Source organism: Salvelinus sp. IW2-2015, linkage group LG3 (genome assembly GCF_002910315.2).
Source record: "Salvelinus sp. IW2-2015 linkage group LG3, ASM291031v2, whole genome shotgun sequence".
NCBI lineage: Eukaryota > Metazoa > Chordata > Actinopteri > Salmoniformes > Salmonidae > Salvelinus > Salvelinus sp. IW2-2015.
This window is the reverse complement of record NC_036840.1, coordinates 5,826,386-5,850,115: the sequence shown is the minus strand read 5'-3', so window position 1 is coordinate 5,850,115 and position 23,730 is coordinate 5,826,386. Positions and strand designations below refer to the sequence as shown.

The 23,730-nt window shown below is 44.4% G+C and overlaps 1 protein-coding gene across 1 annotated transcript; it reads right to left on the bottom strand.

Moving 5' to 3' along the window:
• Positions 1–5,615: 5,615 nt before the first annotated feature.
• On the bottom strand, positions 5,616–22,960 carry adm2a (adrenomedullin 2a). The gene is made up of 2 exons (XM_023966829.2): positions 22,863–22,960; positions 5,616–9,715 (listed from the first exon to the last, which is right to left on the bottom strand). The coding sequence occupies exons 1-2, from the start codon at positions 22,958–22,960 to the stop codon at positions 9,295–9,297; spliced, it is 519 nt and encodes a 172-aa protein (XP_023822597.1). The 3' UTR covers positions 5,616–9,294.
• Positions 22,961–23,730: the final 770 nt, after the last annotated feature.

The window sequence follows — 23,730 nt, the reverse complement described above, 5'->3', positions numbered from 1 at the left end:
ATTTCCACACGTTGGCAGCGGAGAGTGTATGGAACCAGGAAGCACTGTTCCACATGTTCCTGCACGGTGTCTCAGAGGAGGTTAAGGACGAGTTTGCTGCTCGGGAGTTACCCATGGATCTTGACTCCCTCATCGCTTAGACCATCTGCATTGATGGGTGATTGCAGGAATGATGGATGGAGAGGAAATTRGATTTCGTTCGCACGTCTAGGGATTTCACCTCACCTCCGAGTCATCCCGGAAGTCCCCGGCGGTCCCGTTGCCGAGAGCACCCGAGGTTTCCCGACCTTCRTCGAGAGTCACCGAAGACGGCCGAGGCACTATTTCCCGAGCCTATGCAGCTAGGCAGAGCTGGGCTGTCGCCAGCGAATGGCAACACAGATCAACACAAGGAGCTGTCTGTATTGCGGGACTTTTGATCATTTTGTGTTCTCTTGCCCAGTAAAAGACCAGGCTCACTGGTAGGAGCGAGTACTCTGGTGGGCCATATAGAGAACTTTTCTGCTTCCCTTACTCGCACCCCTTTTCATGTCATTCTGCTGTTGGGAAACCAGTCCAAATCTCTCTGCGTCCTCATTGACTCTGGGGCCGATGAGAGATTTTTGGATGCCACACTGGCTTCCGAGCAGAACATCCCCACTCAGCTCCTCTCCATTCCCATGGATGTTAGAGCGCTGGACGGACGCTCTATAGATTGGGTCACCCTTAACACCACTCCCATCAACCTACGTGTGTCAGGGAATCACAGCGAGACCATTCAATTCCTGCTCATCAAGTCCCCCCAGATTCCTGTGGTTTTGGGATTCTCCTGGTTCCAGCGACACAATCCCCTCATCAACTGGTCTACGGGTGCTATCATGGGCTGGAGTCCGTTCTGCCACGCCCGTTGTCTGAAGTCGGCGCAACCTGCCCCGGGACGTCTTCCTGAGGGCTCGGAAGTTGCTCCGGACCTCTCTGCCATTCCCGCGGAGTACCAGGACCTCCGGGAGGTGTTCAGAAAGTCCACTACCCTTCCGCCGCACCGCCCCTATGACTGCGGGTGTCACACCCTGGCCTTAGTTATCTTTGTTTTCTGTATTATTTTGGTTAGGTCAGGGTGTGACAGGGGGGATGTTTGTGTATATTTGTCTCGTCTTGGGTGGTGGTATTGTATAGGGGGTTTTGTAGAGTGTATGGGGTTGTGTTCAGTGTAGGTGTTTAGGAAAGTCTATGGTTGCCTGGTTTGGTTCTCAATCAGAGACAGCTGTTTATTGTTGTCTCTGATTGGGAGCCATATTTAAGGCAGCCATAGGCATTAGGCTTTTGTGGGTAATTGTCTATGTTGCATGTTAGCACTTAGTCTGTATAGCTTCACGTTCGTCAGTTTGTTGTTTTGTTAGTTTGTATAAGTATTTGTTTCGTCTTCGTTTTAATAAATAGAAGATGTATAATTATCACGCTGCGCCTTGGTCCACTCTTTCACCTCAAGACGATCGTGACAGCGGGATTGACCTTCTCCCTAGCACCACGCTGCCCCGGGGAAGTCTGTACTCTCTGTCGGGACCAGAGACCAAGGCTATGGAGACCTACATTGGGGACTCCCTAGCTACAGGATTTATCCATCCCTCTTCCTCTCAGGTTTCAGGTTTCTTCTTCGTGGAGAAAAAGGACAAGACCCTGCGCCTGTGCATTGCCTATCGGGGACTCAATGACATTACTGTGAAGAACCGTTATCCACTACCACTAATTTCCTCGGCCTTAGAGCTGCTCCAGGGGGCCACTGTTTTCTCCAAGCTGGATCTACGAAACGCCTGCCACCTGGTGCCGATACAAGAGGGGAACGAGTGGAAGACTGCCTTCAACACGGCCAGCGGCCACTACGAATATCTGGTCATGCCCTTTGGCCTCACCAACACCCCTACCGTGTTCCAGGCTCTGGTGAATGATGTTCTCCGCGACATGCTGAACCGGTTCATCTTCGTCTACATGGATGACATCCTCGTCTTCCCCCGCTCCCCCCAAGAATACGTGCTCCACGTCCGACAGGTTCTCCAGCGCCTTCTGGAGAACCAGTTGTTTGTTAAAGCAGAAAAGTGTGAGTTCCATCGCTCCACCATTCCCTTTCTGGGCTGCATCATCTTTGCTGTGAGTGTCCATATGGATCCCGAGAAGGTGAGAGCGGTGGTGGATTGGCCTCAGCCTACGTCCAGGGTGCAGCTGCAACGCTTCCTGGGGTTCGCCAACTTTTATCGCCGCTTTATCCAGGGTTACAGCACCCTGGCCTCCCCCCTGTCTGCACTCACCTCTACCAAGGTTTCGTTCACGTGGTCATCTGCCGATGACCGGGCATTCCGGGACCTTAAACACCGCTTCACCACTGCTCCTATCCTGGTTCATCCTGACCCTTCCCATCAGTTCATGGTGGAGGCTGATGCTTCGGATGTCAGAGTGGGGGCTGTCCTGTCCCAAAGTTCTGCCCTGGACCTTAAGCTGCATCCCTGCGCCCTCTTCTCCCACCACCTCAACACCACGGAGAGGAACTATGATGTGGGGAATCGGGAGCTTCTCGTGGTGAAGATGGCATTGAGGAATGGAGGCACTGGCTAGAAGGGGCGGAATATCCGTTCATTGTGTGGACCGACCACAAAAACCTGGAGTATCTCCGCACCGCCAAGCACCTCAACTCCATCAAAATGAGATGAGCCCTGCTGTTTACCCAGTACAACTTTTCCCTCTCCTACCGGCCGGGGTCCAAGAACGTCAAGCCGGATGCCTTTCACCTCGTGCCTGGCGACGGCACTCAGCTGGGGTATAAGGAAACAGGTCCCTTGAGGCGCAGCGGTTCCAGCTGAACCTGGGTGGGGGGGCTCAGATAACCGGATATTTGTGCCTGACGCTGTCCTCTCCGGTCCTGGAGTGGGCCCATTCCTCCAGGCTTGCCTGTCACCCGGGCTCTCGCCGGACCCTGGCCTTCGTGCGACAACACTTTTGGTGGCCTACTATGGTTCCGGATGTTGCCATGTTTGTCGCCGCCTGCACGGTCTGCGCACAGAACAAGACTCCTCGGTAAGCTCCAGCTGGTCTTCTCCAACTACTGCCTGTCCATCACCGTTCCTGGTCCCATATATCCCTGGATTTCGTCACGGGTCTCCCCTTGTCTGGGGGCAACACTGCCATCCTGACTGTGGTCGACCGGTTTTCCAAAGCCGCCCACTTCATTCCTCTCCCCAAACTACCCTCGGCCAAGGAGACTTATGGTGCAACACGTCTTCCAGATCCACGGACTCCCGGTGGACATGGTCTCTGACCGGGGTCCGCAGTTCTCGTCCCGATTCTGGAAGGCGTTCTGCACGCTCATTGGGTTCTCGGCCAGTCTGTCCTCCGGATTCCACCCCCAGTCCAATGGCCAGTCAGAGAGATCCAACTAGGACTTAGAAATGACTCTTCGCTGCCTAGTCTCCGCCAACCCTACAACCTGGAGTCAGCAACTGGTATGGGTTGAGTACGCTCGCAACACCCTTCCTGGCTCTGCCACGGGTCTCTCGCCCTTCGAGTGTTCCTTGGGATATCTGCCTCCACTCTTCTCCGAGCAAGAGGAGGAAGTCAGCAATCCCTATGCCCAGATGTTCATCTGCTGCTGTCGCCATACCTGGCGTACACGGTGAGACGCCTCCTGAGTGTTCGTCCATTAGGCAGAGGTTTCCAGTACCTGGTTGACGGGGAGGGTTATGGCCAGGAGGAGAGGTGCTGGGTCCCTGCTAGAGACATCCTGGACCCAGCCCTCATCGCTGACTTCCACCGCTGGCACCCCAGTCAACCAGGTATGCGCCCAGGTAGGACGCCAGGTGGCTCCCCTAGAGGGGGGGTACTGTCACACCCTGATTTGTTTCACATGTCTTTGTGATTGTCTCCACCCCCCTCTAGGTGTTGACCCATCTTCCCCATTATCCCGTTTATTTATACCTGTGTTCTCTGTTTGTCTGTTGCCAGTTCGTCTTCTTTGTCAAGTCAACCAGCGTTTTTGTGTCTCAGCTATTAAACCATTAAACCATTGTGAATTCGACATGGTCTGCATCTGGGTCTTACCTTCATACCTGACATTCATTATCTGAGAAACACATTTTTTTTGTGTTTTGATGCTGCCTTTTAAATGCACTGAAACTCCAAAAAGTGTTTTCACAACACTCTCTTAAGAACACCAATATTCAGGTTGAAGAACCACTTTGGGTGTTTCAGAGTCCTTGATTTTTTTGTTTTTAAACACATTCTGTATATTAAAACACTTACATTGGGTTTACATTCAAACACCCTCCAAACACCAGATCTCAGCTTAGGGGCACTACTTTTCATGGTTTCATTACATAATCATGGTGTTTGAGATTTTCTGTTTTTACAGTGTAGGTTAGAGATGTTTGCAGTTACATTCTGTCACTAGAAGTTTTACAAACATGGTCTTAGTGGATGGATCGTTGTACTGCACTGTATCAGTCAATGACACTGAACAGTCAGTTGAATACACAATGAGGCCCCCAGAAATGTTCGCACAAGACCTAGAAACCCAGAAAGACATATTGGATTTATCAGAACAATGTACTGGACTGAACTGGGGTACTGCAGATTTGATATGTCTGATACAGGGCTAGTAGATCTCTGTCACCATTTAGGCACTTGTGTATGATGCAACACCCTTGTAAGTTTAAACAGACACCGTCTCCGAAGTTAAGATTCCACAAGTCCTGTGACTTGATCTCCACGTGCCCGGGGACTCTTGATGTGTGTGACACAGTTTTAGCTGWCATGGGAACTCATATCAGGAAAGACGGCTGTAACATACTGAAACTACTCCTCGGATGTCACACATACTCTGAATAGACTGTGGTCATGGTCGGGTGTCCTGCACTCTGTAGAGGTTTGGATTTCTCTAGTTCAGTGGTAGGACTAGTCCCCCTCGTCCCCTTTCCCCCCACCCTCCTTTCCTACCAACCAGCTGCCTCTAGGTGGGCAGACAGCCCAGGAATGTGGCTGACTGCATGTGCCTTCTAGTTACTCATTAACTCTCCCTGTTAGGCACAACCTTTCGGGTATTACATGAATCTAAATCATGTGATGTCGAGTATGAATTTTGCTCCATTCATTGGGACGAATAATGATTAACTAGCTGTTAGGAGTAATAGAGTGAAGGACATTGGATCAACGCTGATGCATCATGGTCAAGAACTTTCACCCATCTATTTTTCCACTATGATGTCACCTTTGCCCAGGTTTACCAGATTCCAGGAAGGTTTTTTCCCCCCCAGATATGTATGTTCCTTTAAGGAAATATTGAGTAATATGTATGATCTTGGTACCTCTAGTTATATTTATTTTAAGATGTATTAATATCGAAGATGGCTGGCAACTGTCATGTTTTCTGATGTTTGTATAATTCTGTGGAGAGTAGATTTAATTCTGATTATAACTTCATTATTTTTCGTTTTGACAATGGCATCGACGTTGTTAACAATAACTGTTGTGAAGAGTTTCTCATACTGTACTCACACACACGTGAAGGTAAACATGCATACACACGCACGCGCACACACAAACACGCACGCACACACACTTTCACAAATTAGAGGCACACACTAGACTTTATCTCACTACAGTGTAGTTCTTTATTTTTACAGAGAATGAAAGACATTTGTCTGACATGAACATGTAGCTACATTTTGAATTTATTTTTCTTTCCTAACAAAAGGTCACCTTTTAGGAGCATGGAAAATACGAGATAAATAGTGTCTTTGGTGACATACATATATAAACATACAAAGATAACTTAAATATATTACTTTTCTTACATAGTACCACTAATAATATATAATATGCACAAGTGCGCATGATATCATCTTCACTCTACTCCACTCATACTCATACAGATCTTTATCAAATGCAACATATACAATAACTCTCATCTGTCATTAAAAATAGAATTGCAATGTTTGAAATTCAAGTTGTGAGGAACTAACAACATTAAAGTGCTTTGCTCAGTTTGCTGTGACCCTAAAAGAGGCTTCTGACCTTAAGTATAATTAAATATTGAACGAGGAAAAACAGACTGGGATTGTGATGTGTCAGATCCCTGGCTAGGACGACTATACTGTAAGTACCTACACATACACACTCACATACAGTCACATACACACTCACATACAGTCACATACACACTCACATACAGTCACATACACACTCACATACAGTCACATACAGACGTGAACACACAACACAATCTCCTGCATCTCTTTACAACATAGGTTAAGTTAACAATGGCAGGCGATGGCAGCGTTACTTTTAATGTAAGACTGATGGAGAGTGTTTCTCTTAACACACAAGGGGAGGTATTAGTGGTCAAAGGTCGTAAATAATCTGGTGGTACGCAGTTTACACAGACAAAACACTCAGCTATGCTTCTAGGAAAGGCTACGGACCCGCCAGTGACACAACACTGACGTGTAATTACAACACAAAGAAAAAGTATAGCAAAAACAAAATGGCTCCAACAATAATCCAACAAACACAAGATTGGTTCCTGATTCTATATGTGGCCGCTCAGACACAAACACACACCTGTGACAGTGGTGGTTAAGAAGTCGAGAGATTCACCAAGGTTCTTAGCGTTTGAAAAGCCTTTTAATGGTCTGTCACGAGACATTGATTAGCTCCGTTACAGCAGAGACAATGGCACGTGTGTTTCACAAAGCCTTTGAACAGATTAGACTTAAAGAACCAATGAACCACTGAGTATGACCTGCGACCTGGCGTAGGTCATAATCTGAGATAGAAGTTGAGAGAGTGGTAGAGGGAGAGATGGTGAGATAGAGAGAGTGAGACAGAGAATCACTCCACGATTAAATGAGTTAACTCTAAAATAAAATAAAACCCCAGTTTGGATTAAGACGATTCAGTTCAAAAAGACAAAAATAAGTCAAACAAAATGAAAGGAGGATATGGATAGAGTAATATAAGACCACACTATAGTATGTAGATCACAAAAAAACAAAATGACTGTCAAGTATTGTCAGATATTTGGTGAATTTAAACCACTTGCCCAACTAACTTAATTAGTTATAGAATGATTTCATTGAGGCAACGCTGTGGTCAAAACAAAACAGTTAAAACTTGGACCCTAAAAGACTCTAGGCTGATTTTGGGTACTCCTGTGACTATAATTATGATACAGTAACCTAATAGTTACATAGCTATAGTCATAAATACATGAATGTATGACTAACGGCTGACCTGGTTTCTAACAGCAATAATAGCAACATCAGCAAGTCTGGATCGAAGTTATTGGAAAACAAATAGTCTGAACGTTGAGGATTATATCAACTATTCTAATCCTCTGACATTGAGAATATGAAACATTTGAATGTGTTTCAAAGAGCCAGGCCGCATGGTTATTATGGGTATTAAAGATGTCATTTTGACGTTGTGGCTTGTTTTTCAGCTCGACAGACTCTGCACCTTTTGAAGGTTAGGCTAGTTTTTTGCATGCATGCTGAGTTGAAGTTGTTTTTGGTTATTTCTAGTGAGGGCATCCGACCCACCATTTCAGAGACAGTTATAACAAGGGAAAATGGGAATCTCAGGGCATATCTTTTTTTATGGTATTTCGTATCCAGATTTAAAATGTGGCACTCTGGCGCCCTTACTTTTGYTATCCGTGGTCTGTCATTACAAAGCCACAATGTAACAGTAGAGCACTTTGCTGTTGACTCTGTGCTAATTTAGACTAATTTGACATACTACAAACATACAACGTAAAGTATTGTTGTATACACACTAAACTACTAGCGTTTTTAGGATCTCAGTATTCATAACTGACCGGATTATTATTGATAATGACAAAGTAAGGCTCTAAATATTCCTAGGCAGTACTATTGGTGGCAGATTTTGGGTTTGGGTTGGCAACTTGTGATGCTTTAGCTAGTAGTTATACGGTCCCCTGGGCAAGGCACGGTCAAGGTTTCTTTTGTTTATAAATACAGCAGACGATGTGTACCGCCTCGCCACCATGGTGGTACAACTAAAGAGATTAGGTCTGATTGGTTAAATTGCCGTAAACATAAAGTCGAGACTTAGTGGGAGAACTTAAGAATCACGTGAAGGGGATCATATTTCCCACTCAGAGCCTGGGATAAGGGCAGCAGGACTGTTCACTGTGTTCAAGAGCCAACCAATAGATCTCACCTCTGAAATAGATCCGCAATGATTCATAATAAAAACATTGAAAATCTCCATCTTGTATAGGAACTGAGTCATTGAAATGTTTACCCTCTTCTTTCTCTTTCTATAAACAGTCTCTACTAGACGAGTCCAGAAGCAGAACTCCATCCATCCACTGCTGAACTTGACTATTATGGCTGAATGCGGCTATCAAGGCTGTGGTCTGTTGAAACATATACTTCACAGAACCACAGACCGCTTCTGTCGGGAACATCATTGGCTGCAGATGAGAGAGGACTTACAGTAGGTTCTTGTCTGTAAGGTCAGTGTCTGTGTCTGTAAGGTCAGTGTCTGTGTCTGCCCACAAATGGTTGCTGGTGGTCTGTAAATTAGAGGATTACCCCAGATATGTCAAACATGGTCCCTCAAATTGTCCTGGCAGATCTAAGGGGGRAGGGTTTAGGGTGGGGRAAAAGGGTTCATRGGGTSGTTTTGACGGGTCTTCAGGYATATATTCSCTCTGACAGGGATCTGATCCTAMCCCTGGTAGAAATCCACATMAGWGGRTTAAGTGTTTGATCAATGGGGCCAGAGCTAACTGCTGCTGTGGAGGTCATCAGGCCTTATACAGACACGTCCAGTAGCGCTGGCTTGTGTTAAGTAGAAAGACCGGTGGACGGGAGCATTTATTCTTACATTAACAGGATTAGGAAGTCAAACTGAGCCCCTTGCAGCTCTTTGATGAGTCAGGAGGCCGGGAGAAACACAAAGACTTTGACAAGACCCAAATGTTCAGAGGATCTCTGGGTGACAGGTATTCGTTCCCAGGGGTGGTTGGTGGTGGGAAGCGTCGACTATGAGGCTTTCATTCATGTCAGATTCCTTCTTCTTAAACAGCATGATGCGTTTTTGAGGTGTACAGAGGAGTAAGGCAAATGTCATTCAAAAAGTACAGAAATTGTAATTTCAGGATCTAAAAAAGGTGTGGACTACATCTAATACTAATGCAAAGGCTATCTGTGATACGTAAAATAGAGATAAATGTCTATATATTGAAGTTTGCTGGGGTGTTTATGTTTTAAGAGAAGAGAGGGAGAAGTATCCGTCAGTCGCTCATCCGTAACTATGCGGACTCCGGGGGTTAATGGGGGAGGAGTCTTCCCGTCCGCTCTGGCCAATCAGCTGATAGAGCCGGTGGCTGAGGTTCTGAACCTGGCAGGTTCCCAGGGCACACCCCACTCTCATCAGCTGGGGGTGGTGGTGACCCCGGAGCGACCCTGAGTGGGCATGGCGACGACCTCTTGACCCCGTCCGTTGTGGCTCCACGCCCTCCTCACGCCTCGCCCGTACCAGAGCTTCAGGATGGGCTGTGTTCATGATAGTGGGTGGTGTGTCTCTGCGGAGGTAGCCAGGCAGCCATTTTGGAGATCTGATGGAGTGGCTGGAGTCTGTTGGGCTGGCGAGTTCGGTGCCAGTTTCTGGAGTGAAGATCTCCTCCTCTCTCAGCGCATGAAGCTTCTTAAGCAGCTCCAACCTAGGAACACAGAAAAAAATAAGACGTCGTTAAGATTGATGTCTGTATCTTTCCACTCTGGTTCAATGCTGACCATTGAATCAGAGAAGTCATTTTAGAACTGGCCTAGTTATTCTCAGACTCATGTTAAGCACACTTCCAACAGKATTTATGTTGACACACACTGACAGTAAATGTTACACACATGGAATGGGCATGGTGAGGGTTGATGTGTCACCATCCTGTCTTAATGCATTTTAGAAGACTAATGGCCTTTCATCWTAGGAACAAATCAACATGGGGACCTGGCTGCTGTCCATTTATTATGGTAATATCAACATACTGGACGTCACAACTATTGAGACTTCATGTTCACCTTAGCTAAAGCAAACAGACAGAGTGGCTCTGGAGATTTACTGACTACCCACTCAAGTGTCCACGGGACGGAGGCATCACTAAGTTTCAGGAACAGCCTGTTTAGCAAACACATCTCAGATTGACTCTGGCTTTAGCGCTGAGGAGGAGGAGGCCCTGCCATCTGTTCTCTTCTTGATGATGACACTAGCTGCTCAACTCAAACTTGGCACTGGGGATGCTATTCTCTGAACTGTTGTGGGTGTGTTTGCTCAGAGGGCTCGAATTTGTGTCTCTGTGTCTTAGTTTGTTACAGATGCCATAAATAGGTAGAGGCTCATGCACCTGGCAGATGTCATATTGACGAYGCACTGGCCACAGTGAGTCAGGGAATTTCATTCTCAAAATGGCGCCAGTGGGTGTAGGTATATCACGCCTCAATTATTTTAAGTAGTAAGTATGACTTTTGTGTGCTAAATGTCCTCCCATGTTAAAGTTAGAACAAGGAAGAAAAAACGTCCCTTTTGTATCCTTTTTCAATTTCAAAGAGCACAGAAACATTTCCACAGCATCAGGTTCTGACCGGCTTCCAACTGCTCTTTAGGAGAAGCAGTTAGTTGGCATACAGCGTAATTATAAAAAGAGCAGCGTTCTCCTTGTGAAACGCTGACTGGATTGTGAGAAATAACAAGGTAGGCCTGCTGTAGAATGCCACTATGCCAGTAGTAACCAACCAATCTCTGTACAGACACATTGAGAAGTGGCTATATTAATGAACAGTGTTCCAAACCCTTCTCTGCCTCCTCAAGGCGGTCTCTTAGTTAATGTGTTCAGTGCCTTGGCCAGGCTCTTGCCAAACATGTTGTTCGTGGTCAGAATTCTGCAGACCACAATCATGACTTTGAGCATTTATGGGTTTGTTCAACCAATTTAACCTCAAACTGAGATTTCTGGTGTGTAMTGGGCTTGAAGCCCAATGTAACTAGCCAATCTAGCTACTTCACAAACACATAGTGCTATTCCAGCAACAGCACCATGACTGGTCAGTCAGTGAACGTTTCAAGGTAGCTATATTTGACATGTACACAGAGTTCCAACACAAAGAAAACACAATCACTTGTGTCTCCCTGTCATCCAGCCTGTTTGCCCGTACAGGGCAGGGCCCTGGTGCCTGGTGATGGTGGGTGTCACTGGTAACCACTGTGGTAATGTCGAGGGAGCACTATTTCCAGGAGCACCTAGTCATTCAGCTCTGTCCTGTGGCCATGGCATTGCCAAGTCACACCRGCCTTCTGTGCCAAACACCATGCTGACAGACAGGCACAAATTGTATTTGACTTCGCGGAAGAAGCTGCATTCATACAGTATACCGCATAAATACTGCAATGTGGTTGTTATAGAGATTTGGATAGTCTATATTCATTACAGTAAACTTGACCTTTCTGTACACAAAAAGGCTGAAATACAATCTTCTGTACAGGCTCATTCTTCTTTTGTGTTTGGAATCCATGGTGGAAAATGTGTTTCTCACACATGAGGAAGGAGGAAACTTAATCCGTTCGGAAAACAAGAGATGGTGAATAAACAAAGCAAAGGTAAAACAGCTCCAGAACAACTTCATTTGGGAGTCCCTGGACAAAAACAGGTCTGATGGGGTGTGTAGACTGCCAGTACCAAACAATGCCCACTGAGCACACACTGGTTGAATCAATGTTGTTTGAAATGACGTTCAACCAACATGGAATAGATGTTGAATTGATGTCTGTGATCAGTGGGTGTGCTGTACCAAGCTTCACATCCATAAAATAATTGATAGATTTTATTGTACACCGGATAGGTGTAATCAAATGTGTTGTTTTACAGGGTCAGCCATAGTAGTACAGTGCCCCTGGAGCAAATTAGGATTAAGTGCCTTGCGCAAGGGCACATCAACAGACTTTCCACCTTGTCAGCTCAGGTATTTGAACCAGCGACCTTTCGGTTAGTGGCCCAACACTAACCGCTAGTCTTCCTGCTGCCCTAAGACATTGTGTCAGTCCCAATCCACCCCATTGACCAAGTAGTTTGTGTGTGTTTGTGTGTGTGTGTTTCTAATGCCCATTTACACCCCTGGTAGAGCAGTAGTGGACTTTGTGGCTCACTCAGCGCTGGAATCTCCCATAACACACCATGTCGCCCCGAGCCCGACCCAACGCAGCAGACAATGGCTGCTTCGCTAGTCAGGCTATTCTGGGCTGGCAGACAGCCATAAAGACCCTGTGATGTCGTTAAAAAACAATTTTCTTGGAGAATTAGTAACTGGATGAAGGCGGAGAAGGAGAAAAAATYAAGAAAGAATGAGTCTGCTGTTTAAAGGAGGTTAAACGTGTTTGGGTTTCTGTGGGGTTCACCTCCCACCTATGGAGTTCTTGGCATGTCCTTTTGTCCTCCTCTCTGTTACACCATCTGACCGGACCGCTTTACTTCCACCTGACGCTGATGCCCTTAGACTTTTATATAGCTTTTATATAATGGCTTCACAAGCAAGTGTGAACTTGTCTGTTTTGTCCCTAGGGCCAGCCAGGACTCATTTGTATGTATCTGTGCTGGAGGGATCGGATGGATCTGAAGCGAGCGTTTTGGCCAAAGACTTTGGACTGGAGATGTGACTGTGAGTCAGTGTGTCCAATGCACATGCTCCTCTCCAGTTTCGTTGGGATGTTGTTCTGATCCCACAATAAGCCTTTTGGCCACCGTGTTCTAGCCCACAGCCAGGAGAAGGCAGCAGCACCATGTACTGTAGCCCGGCCCAACGTGAGAACTCTCTCACTGGATCYCATCTGATCTGACAGCCCGTCTAATTTGGCTATTGAGAAAGTAATCCTGCAAATGGACAGTAATGGAGGTCTTTGTGATTGGCAGAGGATCAAAGATATCAGAGCTTCGCATTCTTAGAAACATTCACTCACTCAACACTCGTTTTCAGCACCATCTGATCTGTGGACGATTATAAAAAAAAAATATTGTAACAAATCCACCTACTTGCTCTGTAAAAGTCACATTTTCATTGGAGGGCATTAAGCTAAAATTCACTCAGCCTGGGGAACGGGCGGAGGGAGGGGGGTTTTGAGGGTTCGATAAAAGGGTAAGCTGATCCCAACTCCTTTGTGCTGCAGTGTGGTGTTATTCTTTCGTATTACTCCCACAGTTTAGACTGAGGTCTGGAATCACAACTGAGACCCACCAGTGGAACCACCACAATAGGGCGATTCCACGCCAGCGGGAGCGGGAAATATTTTTGGTATTTACATTTGAGTCATTTAGTCATATCCAGAGCGACTTACAAGAGCAATTAGGTATCTCAGATTGTTCTGACAATTCTCACATAGACACTTGATTGGGGAAGGGACGTTTAACACATTTATTTTATTTCTATCACAAGCCATTTAAAAAAAAATCATGATGAAATTAGCCATTTTATACCCTTTTTAGTATACATGCCTCCTATAAGACCCTCTGATCTGTGAACTGTACATAATACAGACAACATCTGTCATTATACTCCTTATAGTGTTCTCTCTGAAATACACATTTTCACATTAATTTATTCAACATTAAAAATATTAATATTCATCTCAAAACTATCCTTTTTAGACATTCTCTTCAAACACGTAACATTTCCAGAGTGGGCTCTCTGGTACTTTTAATGATATGATCCATTTTATACATATAAATGGACATGATAGGTCATTAACCAATGACAGCCTCATGTAGGATTGCACATTCAGCAAATCACCAGCAGAGGGAGATCCCTTTGAATCCATTTTCCCATTCACTGTGTTGGTGGTGCTCATAAAATMMATCATACCTTCACAATTAGCAGAAAGCCCACACTGGAAATTTTATGTACTTATATWTATTGTTCCAAACAATGTCTTAAAATAAACTAAATCAAAATGTGTGTGTCATTTTGAGATATTAATATTTGAATGTTGAATAAATTAATGTGATTATTTTTTGATTTCAGAATCTAGACATACACTACTTGTATAAAGTTTTAGAACACCTACTCATTCAATGMTTTTTCTTTATTTTTACTATTTTCTACATTGTAGAATAATAGTGAAGACATCAAAACTAAGAAGTAACACATGTGGAATCATGTAGTAACCAAAAATGTGTAAAACAAATCTAAATATATTTGAGATTTGAGATTCTTCAAATAGCCACCCTTTGACTTGATGACAGCTTTGCACACTCTTGGCATTCTCTCAACCAGCTTCACCTGGAATGCTATTCCAACAGTCTTGAATGAGTTCCCACATATGCTGAGCACTTGTTGGCTGCTTTTCCTTCACTCTGCGGTCCGACACATCCCAAACCATTTTGGTTACTACATGATTTCATATGTGTTATTTCATAGTTTGATGTCTTCACTATTATTCTACAYTGTAGAAAATAGTAAAATAATAAAGAAAAACCCTTGAATGAGTAGGTGTTCTAAAACTTTGACCGGTAGTGTACTCCACATTTTAGAGCACACTATAAGGAGTATAATGACACCAAGATGTTAACTGTTCCATGTACAGTTCACGGATCGTAGGGTCTTACAGGAGGCATGTTTAGGTCTAAAAAGGACCTAAAATGGCTACTTTCATAATGATCTTCTCAAACATTGTTTGTGGTACAAATGTAAAAAGCATTTCAAACATCCTTTCCCCAATGAAGTTTCAATGTGAGAATTGCCAAAACAATATGAGATACCAAAAATATGTTTCGCTGGCGTGGAATCGCCGATGTCCCACCAGCCCCAACCTGATGCCCTCCTCTACCCCAGTAAGGCCCCCTCAGAGAAGGGTAAGCCTTGGCCAGCACCAGGCCCTTCATACATGCCTATACCCAGGGGCCTGGGGCCTACCATGGGGTGCCTTAATCAACAGTAAATGTGGCACATTCATACATAATCCTCGCCAGGCCCCATGCAGCTAACAGAGGACAGATTGTGTTCTCAGTAAGGAGACAGAAATAAGCAAAGGGCGATTTATTTGTGAATGAACCCTTGCTGCCGCTTGTTCTCCATGCGTTGGTGGTTTTATAACCTCTTGTGTTGATGATAAGTACGTGCTGAGGGGTGATTTAGCACTTTCCTCATCATGCACTGCATTGGGTGAAAGTGTACACAGTTGCTAAAGTCCATGGCTTGAAAGAACGACTGCCACATATCCACTTAAGTGTGGACTTAAGTGTGTAGTGGTTTGGGAATTGGGAGACGGACTTCAAACCACACAGTGGTTCCAATTGTACTGAGGCGGCCACTCACAGCTGCAGTGCTGACTCCTGATTGAGGCCTGATCTCCATCGCTACTGTAGGTATCCATCCACACWACAAATGACTGTACTTAGCTAGAATAGCACCTACATTTTTCTCAACCACCAATAGAACATGAAACAGGAGTTTAGTCCTTCTCTCCTCAGACCTCAGAGCTCCATCCGTGTTCATTCTTCAGCCTTTATCCTGTGTTCTTTCTTTAACACTGACAGTATACACACAGACAGACAGATATACTGTACAAGGGTTGTCACGATTCCAGTATTGCGATAGTCAGAAGTATCGTGGCAAGGAAACAAAACACGAAGCGGATTTAATGTCTTGTCACCTAGAGTCACATTAGCTCATTTTGCAATCTATAGCACTCAAAATTTCACGTAAAGTAGGTTTTTATTGTACCATAGAGTTTTGTCTAATTCGTGTTTTCTTTTTTGCCATGGAAAATCTGGTATCGTAGTATCTCAAGACTGGTATCGTGACAACCCTAATCCATACACACACACACACACACACACACCATTTTGCCATGGTCAGGCTATCAGTGCAGAGTGGAAGCATTTTCTTTATGGATGTGGACGGTGGAATTTAGGTCTTAGCCACTAATCCACTGTGGAATTCTGAGCTGCCTGGTGGGAGACTGGTTCCCTCTCTTCTTTAGGCCTGGTCGTATTGACCCCCACGGAGCAGGGAGAGAGAGAAGGAGAAAGAGAGAGGGAGGGAGGGAGGGTCATGGCAGTGTTTATATGGTGGATACATTACATCTCTATACATCGCCAGTCCAGACCTCTGTTTACAGTGTGGCCCACATCAGAGCAGCCAWYCMTCCTCAGAGCAGAMGTCTYACCTCAGAYCCATACWTACTGCCTCTCYCAGAGCGATCTACAGGGCCAYCCYYGGTTATATCAGACTGTGAGGCACGCAAAGTGTATTTAAGTACATAAAATAGATAACTGGAGTAAAGTTGAAGTATTTATGAGCCATATTAGTCAAGGTAATGTTCATGTTATGTCTTTGATATTGTATAAGCATGTCTATAAATCTATATAAAGTTACTGTATGTAGAGTTATAAAATCTATCACCATCTGACGGATGCAAAGAGCATCTGATATATTCCTCAGAAGACAATAGTATGTCCTCTGGGTGGTGGATGATGATGCAATGTGCCTGTTTCTGGGGTAAATATTGTGTTTGGACAATGGATGGGTGTTGACGTCTGAATTGCATGCAGGGGGCTTGGCCCTGACACTTGCCCCATATGGGGTGACAGAGGGAGTTAATGATTTAGGAGGAGGATGGACAAACGGGAAAAACATTGTTTTTTTTTCTGTCCAGTTGGGATCCTGAGCAAATTCACACCCACAATACACACAGACTCAAATACACACAGACTCAAATACACAGAGTCAAATACACACAGTCTCAAATACACACAACCTCAACTACACACAGACTCAAATACATGCAGACAGACCAGTAGTCTACACATACACAGTCCCTCTTTCTAAAGAGAATATACTTTACACTAACACACACCCTCAATATACAAACTGTGTTCATCCTGTCTGGGATGTCTGACATGTCATATCATTGACCTCTGTCCCAGACTGTGTGGAAGTAGTGGGTCATCATGGCAACAAGCACATTACAGCAAATCAGCTGCAGTAACATGCCTCTCTCTGGGGCGCCCTGCATCCCACTGCTGGAATCTACAATGTAAAACTGCTTTGTCTCTAAAGTCATATTTAAGCCATATTGGTTTGGCTCTGGCCTGCAACTATTTTCTCTCAAGCTGTTACTATTTGTAAAATGAAGGGTATACTTTGTATTGTGAATGGCCTAGAGCAAGGGTGTTAAAAGAAATGCCCCACGGGCCGTCCATGATCAGAACATAAAACACTTTATCGGTACATAGAAACAATGACCAAATACACCCATCACACCTCAGTCTGAAAAGGGGAAAGAGAGGAGGAGCAATGAGGCCTGTGTTACTGTTATCAGCCTGTGATGGGATCATCATGTGTGATGGGAAGGACAGAGCGTTTGGTATGGAGGGAAGAAAAAGTGGGACATTTACTAAGTAAATAAATAGATAAAAGGAGGGAAGAAGGCAGAGAGAGAAACCAGAATTAAAGAGGGAGAGAGAAGAGAGAAACCAGAATTGGAGAGAGAGTGAGGAAAAAGAGAGAGGACATTATGAATCACCCTTCCATCACCAAGGGAACATCCCGAGGGGATTTCTAGGAACGATAACCCCTCACACAGCCACAGCTTGGACAAGACAAACAGACTCCCTCTTAATGAACTGTTTGTTTTTGAAAAGCTGCTGTGTTCACTCAAATACACTGATAGAGAGCACTGATGCAACCACAATCACATCCACCATTACCCACACATTCTGCCCCTGCTGTTTTAAATGGAAAGTTAGTTCTGAGAGATTTAAATCTTAACAACCATTGGGAAGCAGAAATAGCCCAACCCTGCTGGGAGCTCAGACTGACATAAACAGAGAGGTGTTTGAGTCATGCTTCCCTTTGCGTTGATTTGATTTCAGCAGCAGGTGTTTGTCAATGCGCAGACACACACGCGCACACACACCTGTAGACAGAGGTTGTTGAGCTAAGTCCGAACCTCCAGCGTTGGGGGCCTCCTGTCAGAATAGGGTCACCTTATAAGGAGACTGTTGTCTGGCACATCCATCTCAGCCCTGCCAATCTAGTCCATGCAGGGTTAAAACAACCCTCTTTTTCCACATCCTCATAAGTCAATAACCTCAATTACGGGCCATAAAGACTTGCCGTCCATTCATGGATGCACGTCAGCAAAACGTGACATTTATCACTTTTCTGTTGAATGTTGATACTCCTAAAATGGTGAGTCTGAGTGCAGATACAGTGCCTTCGGAAAGTATTCAGACCCCTTGACTTTTTCCACATTTTGTTACGTTACAGCCTTATTCTAAAATGGATTTAAAAAATAATAATCCTCAMCAATCTACACACAACACCGCATAATGACAAAGTGAAAAAAGGGTTTTAGAGATTTTTGCAAATATATATTATAATTTTTAAAAACATATTTATAGAAGTATTCAGACCCTTTGCTATGAGACACGAAATTGTGCTCAGGTGCATACTGTTTCTATTTGATCATCCTTGAGATGTTTCTTGAATGAAGTCCACCTGTGATAAATTAAATTGATTGTACATGATTTTGAAAGGCACACACCTGTCTATATAAGGTCCCACAGTTGACAGAGCAAAAACCAAGCTATGAGGTCGAAGGAATTGTCCGTAGAGCTCCGAGACAGGATGTGTCGAAGCACAGATCTGGGGAAGTGTACCAAAAAATGTCTGCAGCATTGAAGGCTCTTCCTAGAGCTGGCCGCCTGGCCAAACTGAGAAATTGGGGGAGAAGGGCCTTGGTCAGGGAGGTGACCAAGAACCTGATGGTCACTCTGACAGAGCTCTAGACTTCTTCTATGGAAATGGGAGAACCTTTCAGAAGGACAACCATCTCTGCAGCACCACCAATAAGGCCTTTATGGTAGAGTGGCCAGACAGAAGCCACTCCTCAGTAAAAAGGCACATGATAGCCCGCTTGGAGTTTGCCAAAAGGCACATTAAAGACTCTCAGACCATGAGAAACAATATTTTCTGGTCTGATGTAATGATGGGTTGCGCCGTGGCGGAGATCTTTGTGGGCTATACTCGGCCTTGTCTCAGGATGGTAAGTTGGTGGTTGAAGATATCCCTCTAGTGGMGTGGAGGCTGTGCTTTGGCAAAGTGGGTGGGGTTATATCCTTCCTGGTGGCCCTGTCCGGGGGTATCATCGGATGGGGCCACAGTGTCTCCTGACCCCTCCTGTCTCAGCCTCCAGTATTTATGCTGCATTAGTTTATGTGTCGGGGGGCTAGGGTCAGTTTGTTATATCTGGAGTACTTGTCCTGTCTTATCCGGTGTCCTGTGTGAATTTAAGTATGCTCTCTCTTTCTCTCTTTCTTTCTCTCTCTCGGAGGACCTGAGCGCTCTAGGACCTGCCTGAGGACGACCTGACAGTCCACCTGGCCGTGCTGCTGCTCCAGTTTCAACTGTTCTGCCTGCGGCTATGGAACCCTGACCTGTTCACCGGATGTGCTACCTGTCCCAGACCTGCTGTTTTCAACTCTCTAGAGACCGCAAGAACGGTAGAGATACTTTTAATGATCGGCTATGAAAAGCCAACTGACATTTACTCCTGAGGTGCTGACTTGCTGCACCCTCGACAACTACTGTGATTATTATTATTTGACCATGCTGGTCATTTATGAACATTTGAACATCTTGGCCATGTTCTGTTATAATCTCCACCCGGCACAGCCAGAAGAGGACTGGCCACCCCTCATAGCCTGGTTCCTCTCTAGGTTTCTTCCTAGGTTTTGGCCTTTCTAGGGAGTTTTTCCTAGCCACCGTGCTTCTTCACCTGCATTGCTTGCTGTTTGGGGTTTTAGGCTGGGTTTCTGTACAGCACTTTGAGATATCAGCTGATGTACGAAGGGCTATATAAATACATTTGATTTGATGTAACCAAGATTGAACTCTTTGGCCTCAATGCCAAGCGTCACGTCTGGAGGAAACCTGGCACCATCCCTACGGTGAAGCATGGTGATGGCAGCTTCATGCTGTGGGGATGTTTTTCAGCGGCAGGGACAGGGAGACAAGTCAGGATCGAGGCAAAAATGAACGGAGCAAAGTACAGAGAGATCCTTGATGAAAACCTGCTCCAGAGCACTCAGGATCTCAGACTGGGGCGAAGTTTCACCTTCCTACAGGACAACGACCCTAAGGAGACAGCCAAYGGTCGGCAGGTAGCCTAGTGGTTAGAGCGTTGGACTAGTAACCGCAAGGTTGGACTAGTAACCGAAACGTTGAAAGATCAAATCCCAGAGCTGACAAGGTAAAAATCTGTCGTTCTGCCACTGAACAGGGCAGTTAACCCACTGTTCCTAGGCTGTCATTGAAAATAAGAATTTGTTCTTAACTGACTTGCCGAGTTAAATAAAGGTTTTAAAAAATGGAAAAGACAATGCAGGAGTAGCTTCGGGACAAGTCTCTGAATGTTCTTGAGTGGCCTAGGCAGAGCCCGGATTTGAACCCGATCTAACATCTCTGGAAAGACCTGAAAATAGCTGTGCAGCAATGCTTCCCATCCAACCTGACAGAGCTTGAGATGATCTGCATAGAAAAATGGGAGAAACTCCCCAAATACAGGTGTGCCAAGCTTGTAGCGTCATACCCAAGAAGACTCGAGGCTGTAATCGCTGCCAAAGGGGCTTCAACAAAGTACTGAGTAAAAGGTCTGAATACTTATGTAAATGTGATAATTCCATTTTTTATAAATTTGCAAAAATGTTAATGTTTGCTTTGTCATTATGGGGTATTGTGTGTAGATTAATGAGTGGGAACAACTATTTAATACATTTTAAAATAAGGCTGTAACCTAACAAAATGTGGAAAAGGTCAACGGGTCTGAATACTTTCCGAAGGCAATGTATAAAGCAAAATAACAGTGGTGTCACTGACCTAGTAACAATATGAATAAGTCTCAACAAATGATCATCTCCAGATCCCTTGGTTGATCATGTCTGAGTTACCAGGCCAACAACACAACTCATGGACATTTTTTGGAACCTGTCAGTGTGTCCTACAGCGCTAACCCACATTAGAGGAACATCTAGATACAACCAAGTGCCTTACTACATTTGACCCAAAAAATGACTAACAGGTGAAAATGTTCCTCTTTTAGCTTTGAACATCCCAGATTTCTATGTAAAGGCATGGCTCTTGGTGAAGGTAATCATGTGTTTTAATTGGTTTCTCTCCTTGATAGAGTCCAGGTTCCTGTCAGTCTCCCACCAGAAGAGGGCATGCAGACACTGGCTCTACCCTCTGCTATAGCTCTCACTGCACTAAAACACCAGAGACTGGAGACTTCACTAGTGCACTTCTCCTTCACTTTGAACAGGCACGTCTGCCCACCCAATGAAATAGGAAATGGGTGTTATTGACCAATTCCCTGTGATCTTGGGTTTTACTATCATGTCACACACAGAAGAATAGCAGAGTGGGAAAATACAAGTGCCACTCATTACAGTATTACAGTACAGTAGCCAATGGCAAAAAATTCGGGGGAAGTCAGCAAATGCCAACATGAGGAGGACTGTTTTTTCCACCTCTGCTATCATATGTCCCACATGAGGTCATATATACTGCTGTGTTAGGAATGTGACCTCATGTGACCTCAAACTACTTAAACCAAACCTAATTTGTAAGACAAACACACAACCATATATCTGTTCCATTCCAAAATATAGTCACATGTGAATAAGATAAAGTAGATAGTTTGGCGCAATAAACCTTGACTTTGAACACTGACGCAAGTAGCTAGCACTTTCGTTTAGGGACCTACTACGAACTGTACGGAAGTCTTTCATGAATACTGCCATATTTGATGTAACATGTATCTACATGGGTAATATATCAATCAAATACTTACAAGTGTGTAATAACGCGCCTAACCTGCGCTTCAGTTTGTGTTTGTAGCGCAGTGTGTACAAATATGATGCAATGACGGTCGTATTGTCCTCTGTCCCATTAGTTAAGTTTTGAGTTTTTGGACTAAATTCAGTTGCATCATATAAGAACACACATTCTGAAGAGTACGCTTTATTATGCAGATGGAATAAATGCATAATGTCGTCATGGTGCCCATTTTTCAACATAGTGGTCATGGATAAGATAGCACTCGTTATCCTACACTATCATGCACTTTAAGTCAACACAAGTGTTTAAATCCCATAACAGACCTAGCCCAATGGAGAGAGCAGTGCAAACCAGACTGCGCAAGGCGAGCATGGATGAACTCTCAATCCATTCTAATAACAGGGATTCCCCTCAAACTTTTCCACATTGTCATATCATAACTACAGAGTCCCCTGGTTATCCAAGCGGGAGCGCACGTTCCGTGTATCACGTCTGTCTTGCTCTGACCTTGCCGGCCAGGACTACTCTCTATCCGTTATCTCCCCGACACAACACCCTGACTGAACAAACACTTCAGAGTACTTTATGCAATTAACAGTGACATTATTTATTAAGTGGTTCATCGGTTTGTGGTTGGACAGTGTGATTTCATTTAAAAAAACAGTAGGCTAAAAAAAGGTGTACGTCAATTCACCAAACACCGGCAAAGTCGTTGGACATTCGAGAATAACCAATTTCATAATAATGCATCTCATCCATCACTGTATTTTCCGAATCCTGGAATAAAATAAGACTACATGTAGCCTATATTTGAATTAGACTTCCTATTGAAATAGCACGAGCTTTTATATATCCAATGTTCTCTCCACAAGAACATTTCTGTTCAATAATCATCACTTCCAGAAAGGACCACTCTTAGAAAGTGAAAGAGAAGGAACTGGAACGCACGTTCAATATAGGAAGGTCATGTAATGTCTTTCTTTTTACCTGTTTCGCTCTAGACGGTCTGCGACCGGGAGAGCCAGGAGCTGCTGGAGGGAGAGTAGGCTGATGCAATACACAGTAACCGGCAGAAGTGAACGCATCTCGGGACGAGTTCTCACACACACCCCTTGGGAAGGAGGGTGTTCCCAAACCACCTGGACGATGTTCAACTCCCGGGGAAGAATAAATTCCAAAATGTTTTGGTATTTAGGCTAGTACTGATATCCAGGCAACAATGCGTGAGACAGTCAAATAATCCTGTGATAAACAGAGAATAAAAAAAGTTAAGAAAAGTAAATACAATTGTATAATTTGATCAGGATATTGATTAGGTTATATTATAGAAATATGCGAGAAATACAGTTATTTTGCAACAAATATTCAAGAGTGCCTGTGGGACACCTGCAAGTGCATGATTCACTCACTATTCAGTAGCCTAATCATGTGTAAAAAGTGTACGAACCACTCTATGTGTGGCCAATTGAAAGCTATGCATAAAGAAACCTCAAGCACTAAAGAAAACGTTTTTAAAAATATATCCAGCTACACCCATTTTTCATATTTTACACAAAAATTATATTGCATTTCAAAATATGGCTATAATAACCTATATAAAATAGTACATTTTATGAATGTTAGTAATATCTTACGTATATGAGGATTTTCAGAATATTCTCGTAGGTCTAAGTACTTTCCCACGGATCTAACAAGTGTTGGTCAAGATGAAGTTCTCAGATTCAACTTCTGAAGTTGAGCGAGATGACATTGTTCGTATAAATATTGAGTGGGCGGGACTCATTCTGCACCGGTGTACCTGATAGGCTCCGTGGTTTGGTCGGATAATTTATTCTTCATTCACTAAATGATATGG

What these genes read in the sequence shown, in the direction of transcription:
- adm2a (XM_023966829.2), bottom strand. Translation starts at nt 22,960, where the DNA reads ATGCGTTCACTTCTGCCGGTTACTGTGTATTGCATCAGCCTACTCTCC. An exon ending in GACCGTCTAGAGCGAAACAG is followed by an intron (nt 9,716 to 22,862) that starts GTAAAAAGAAAG and finishes CTGTGTTCCTAG; the next exon opens with GTTGGAGCTGCTTAAGAAGC.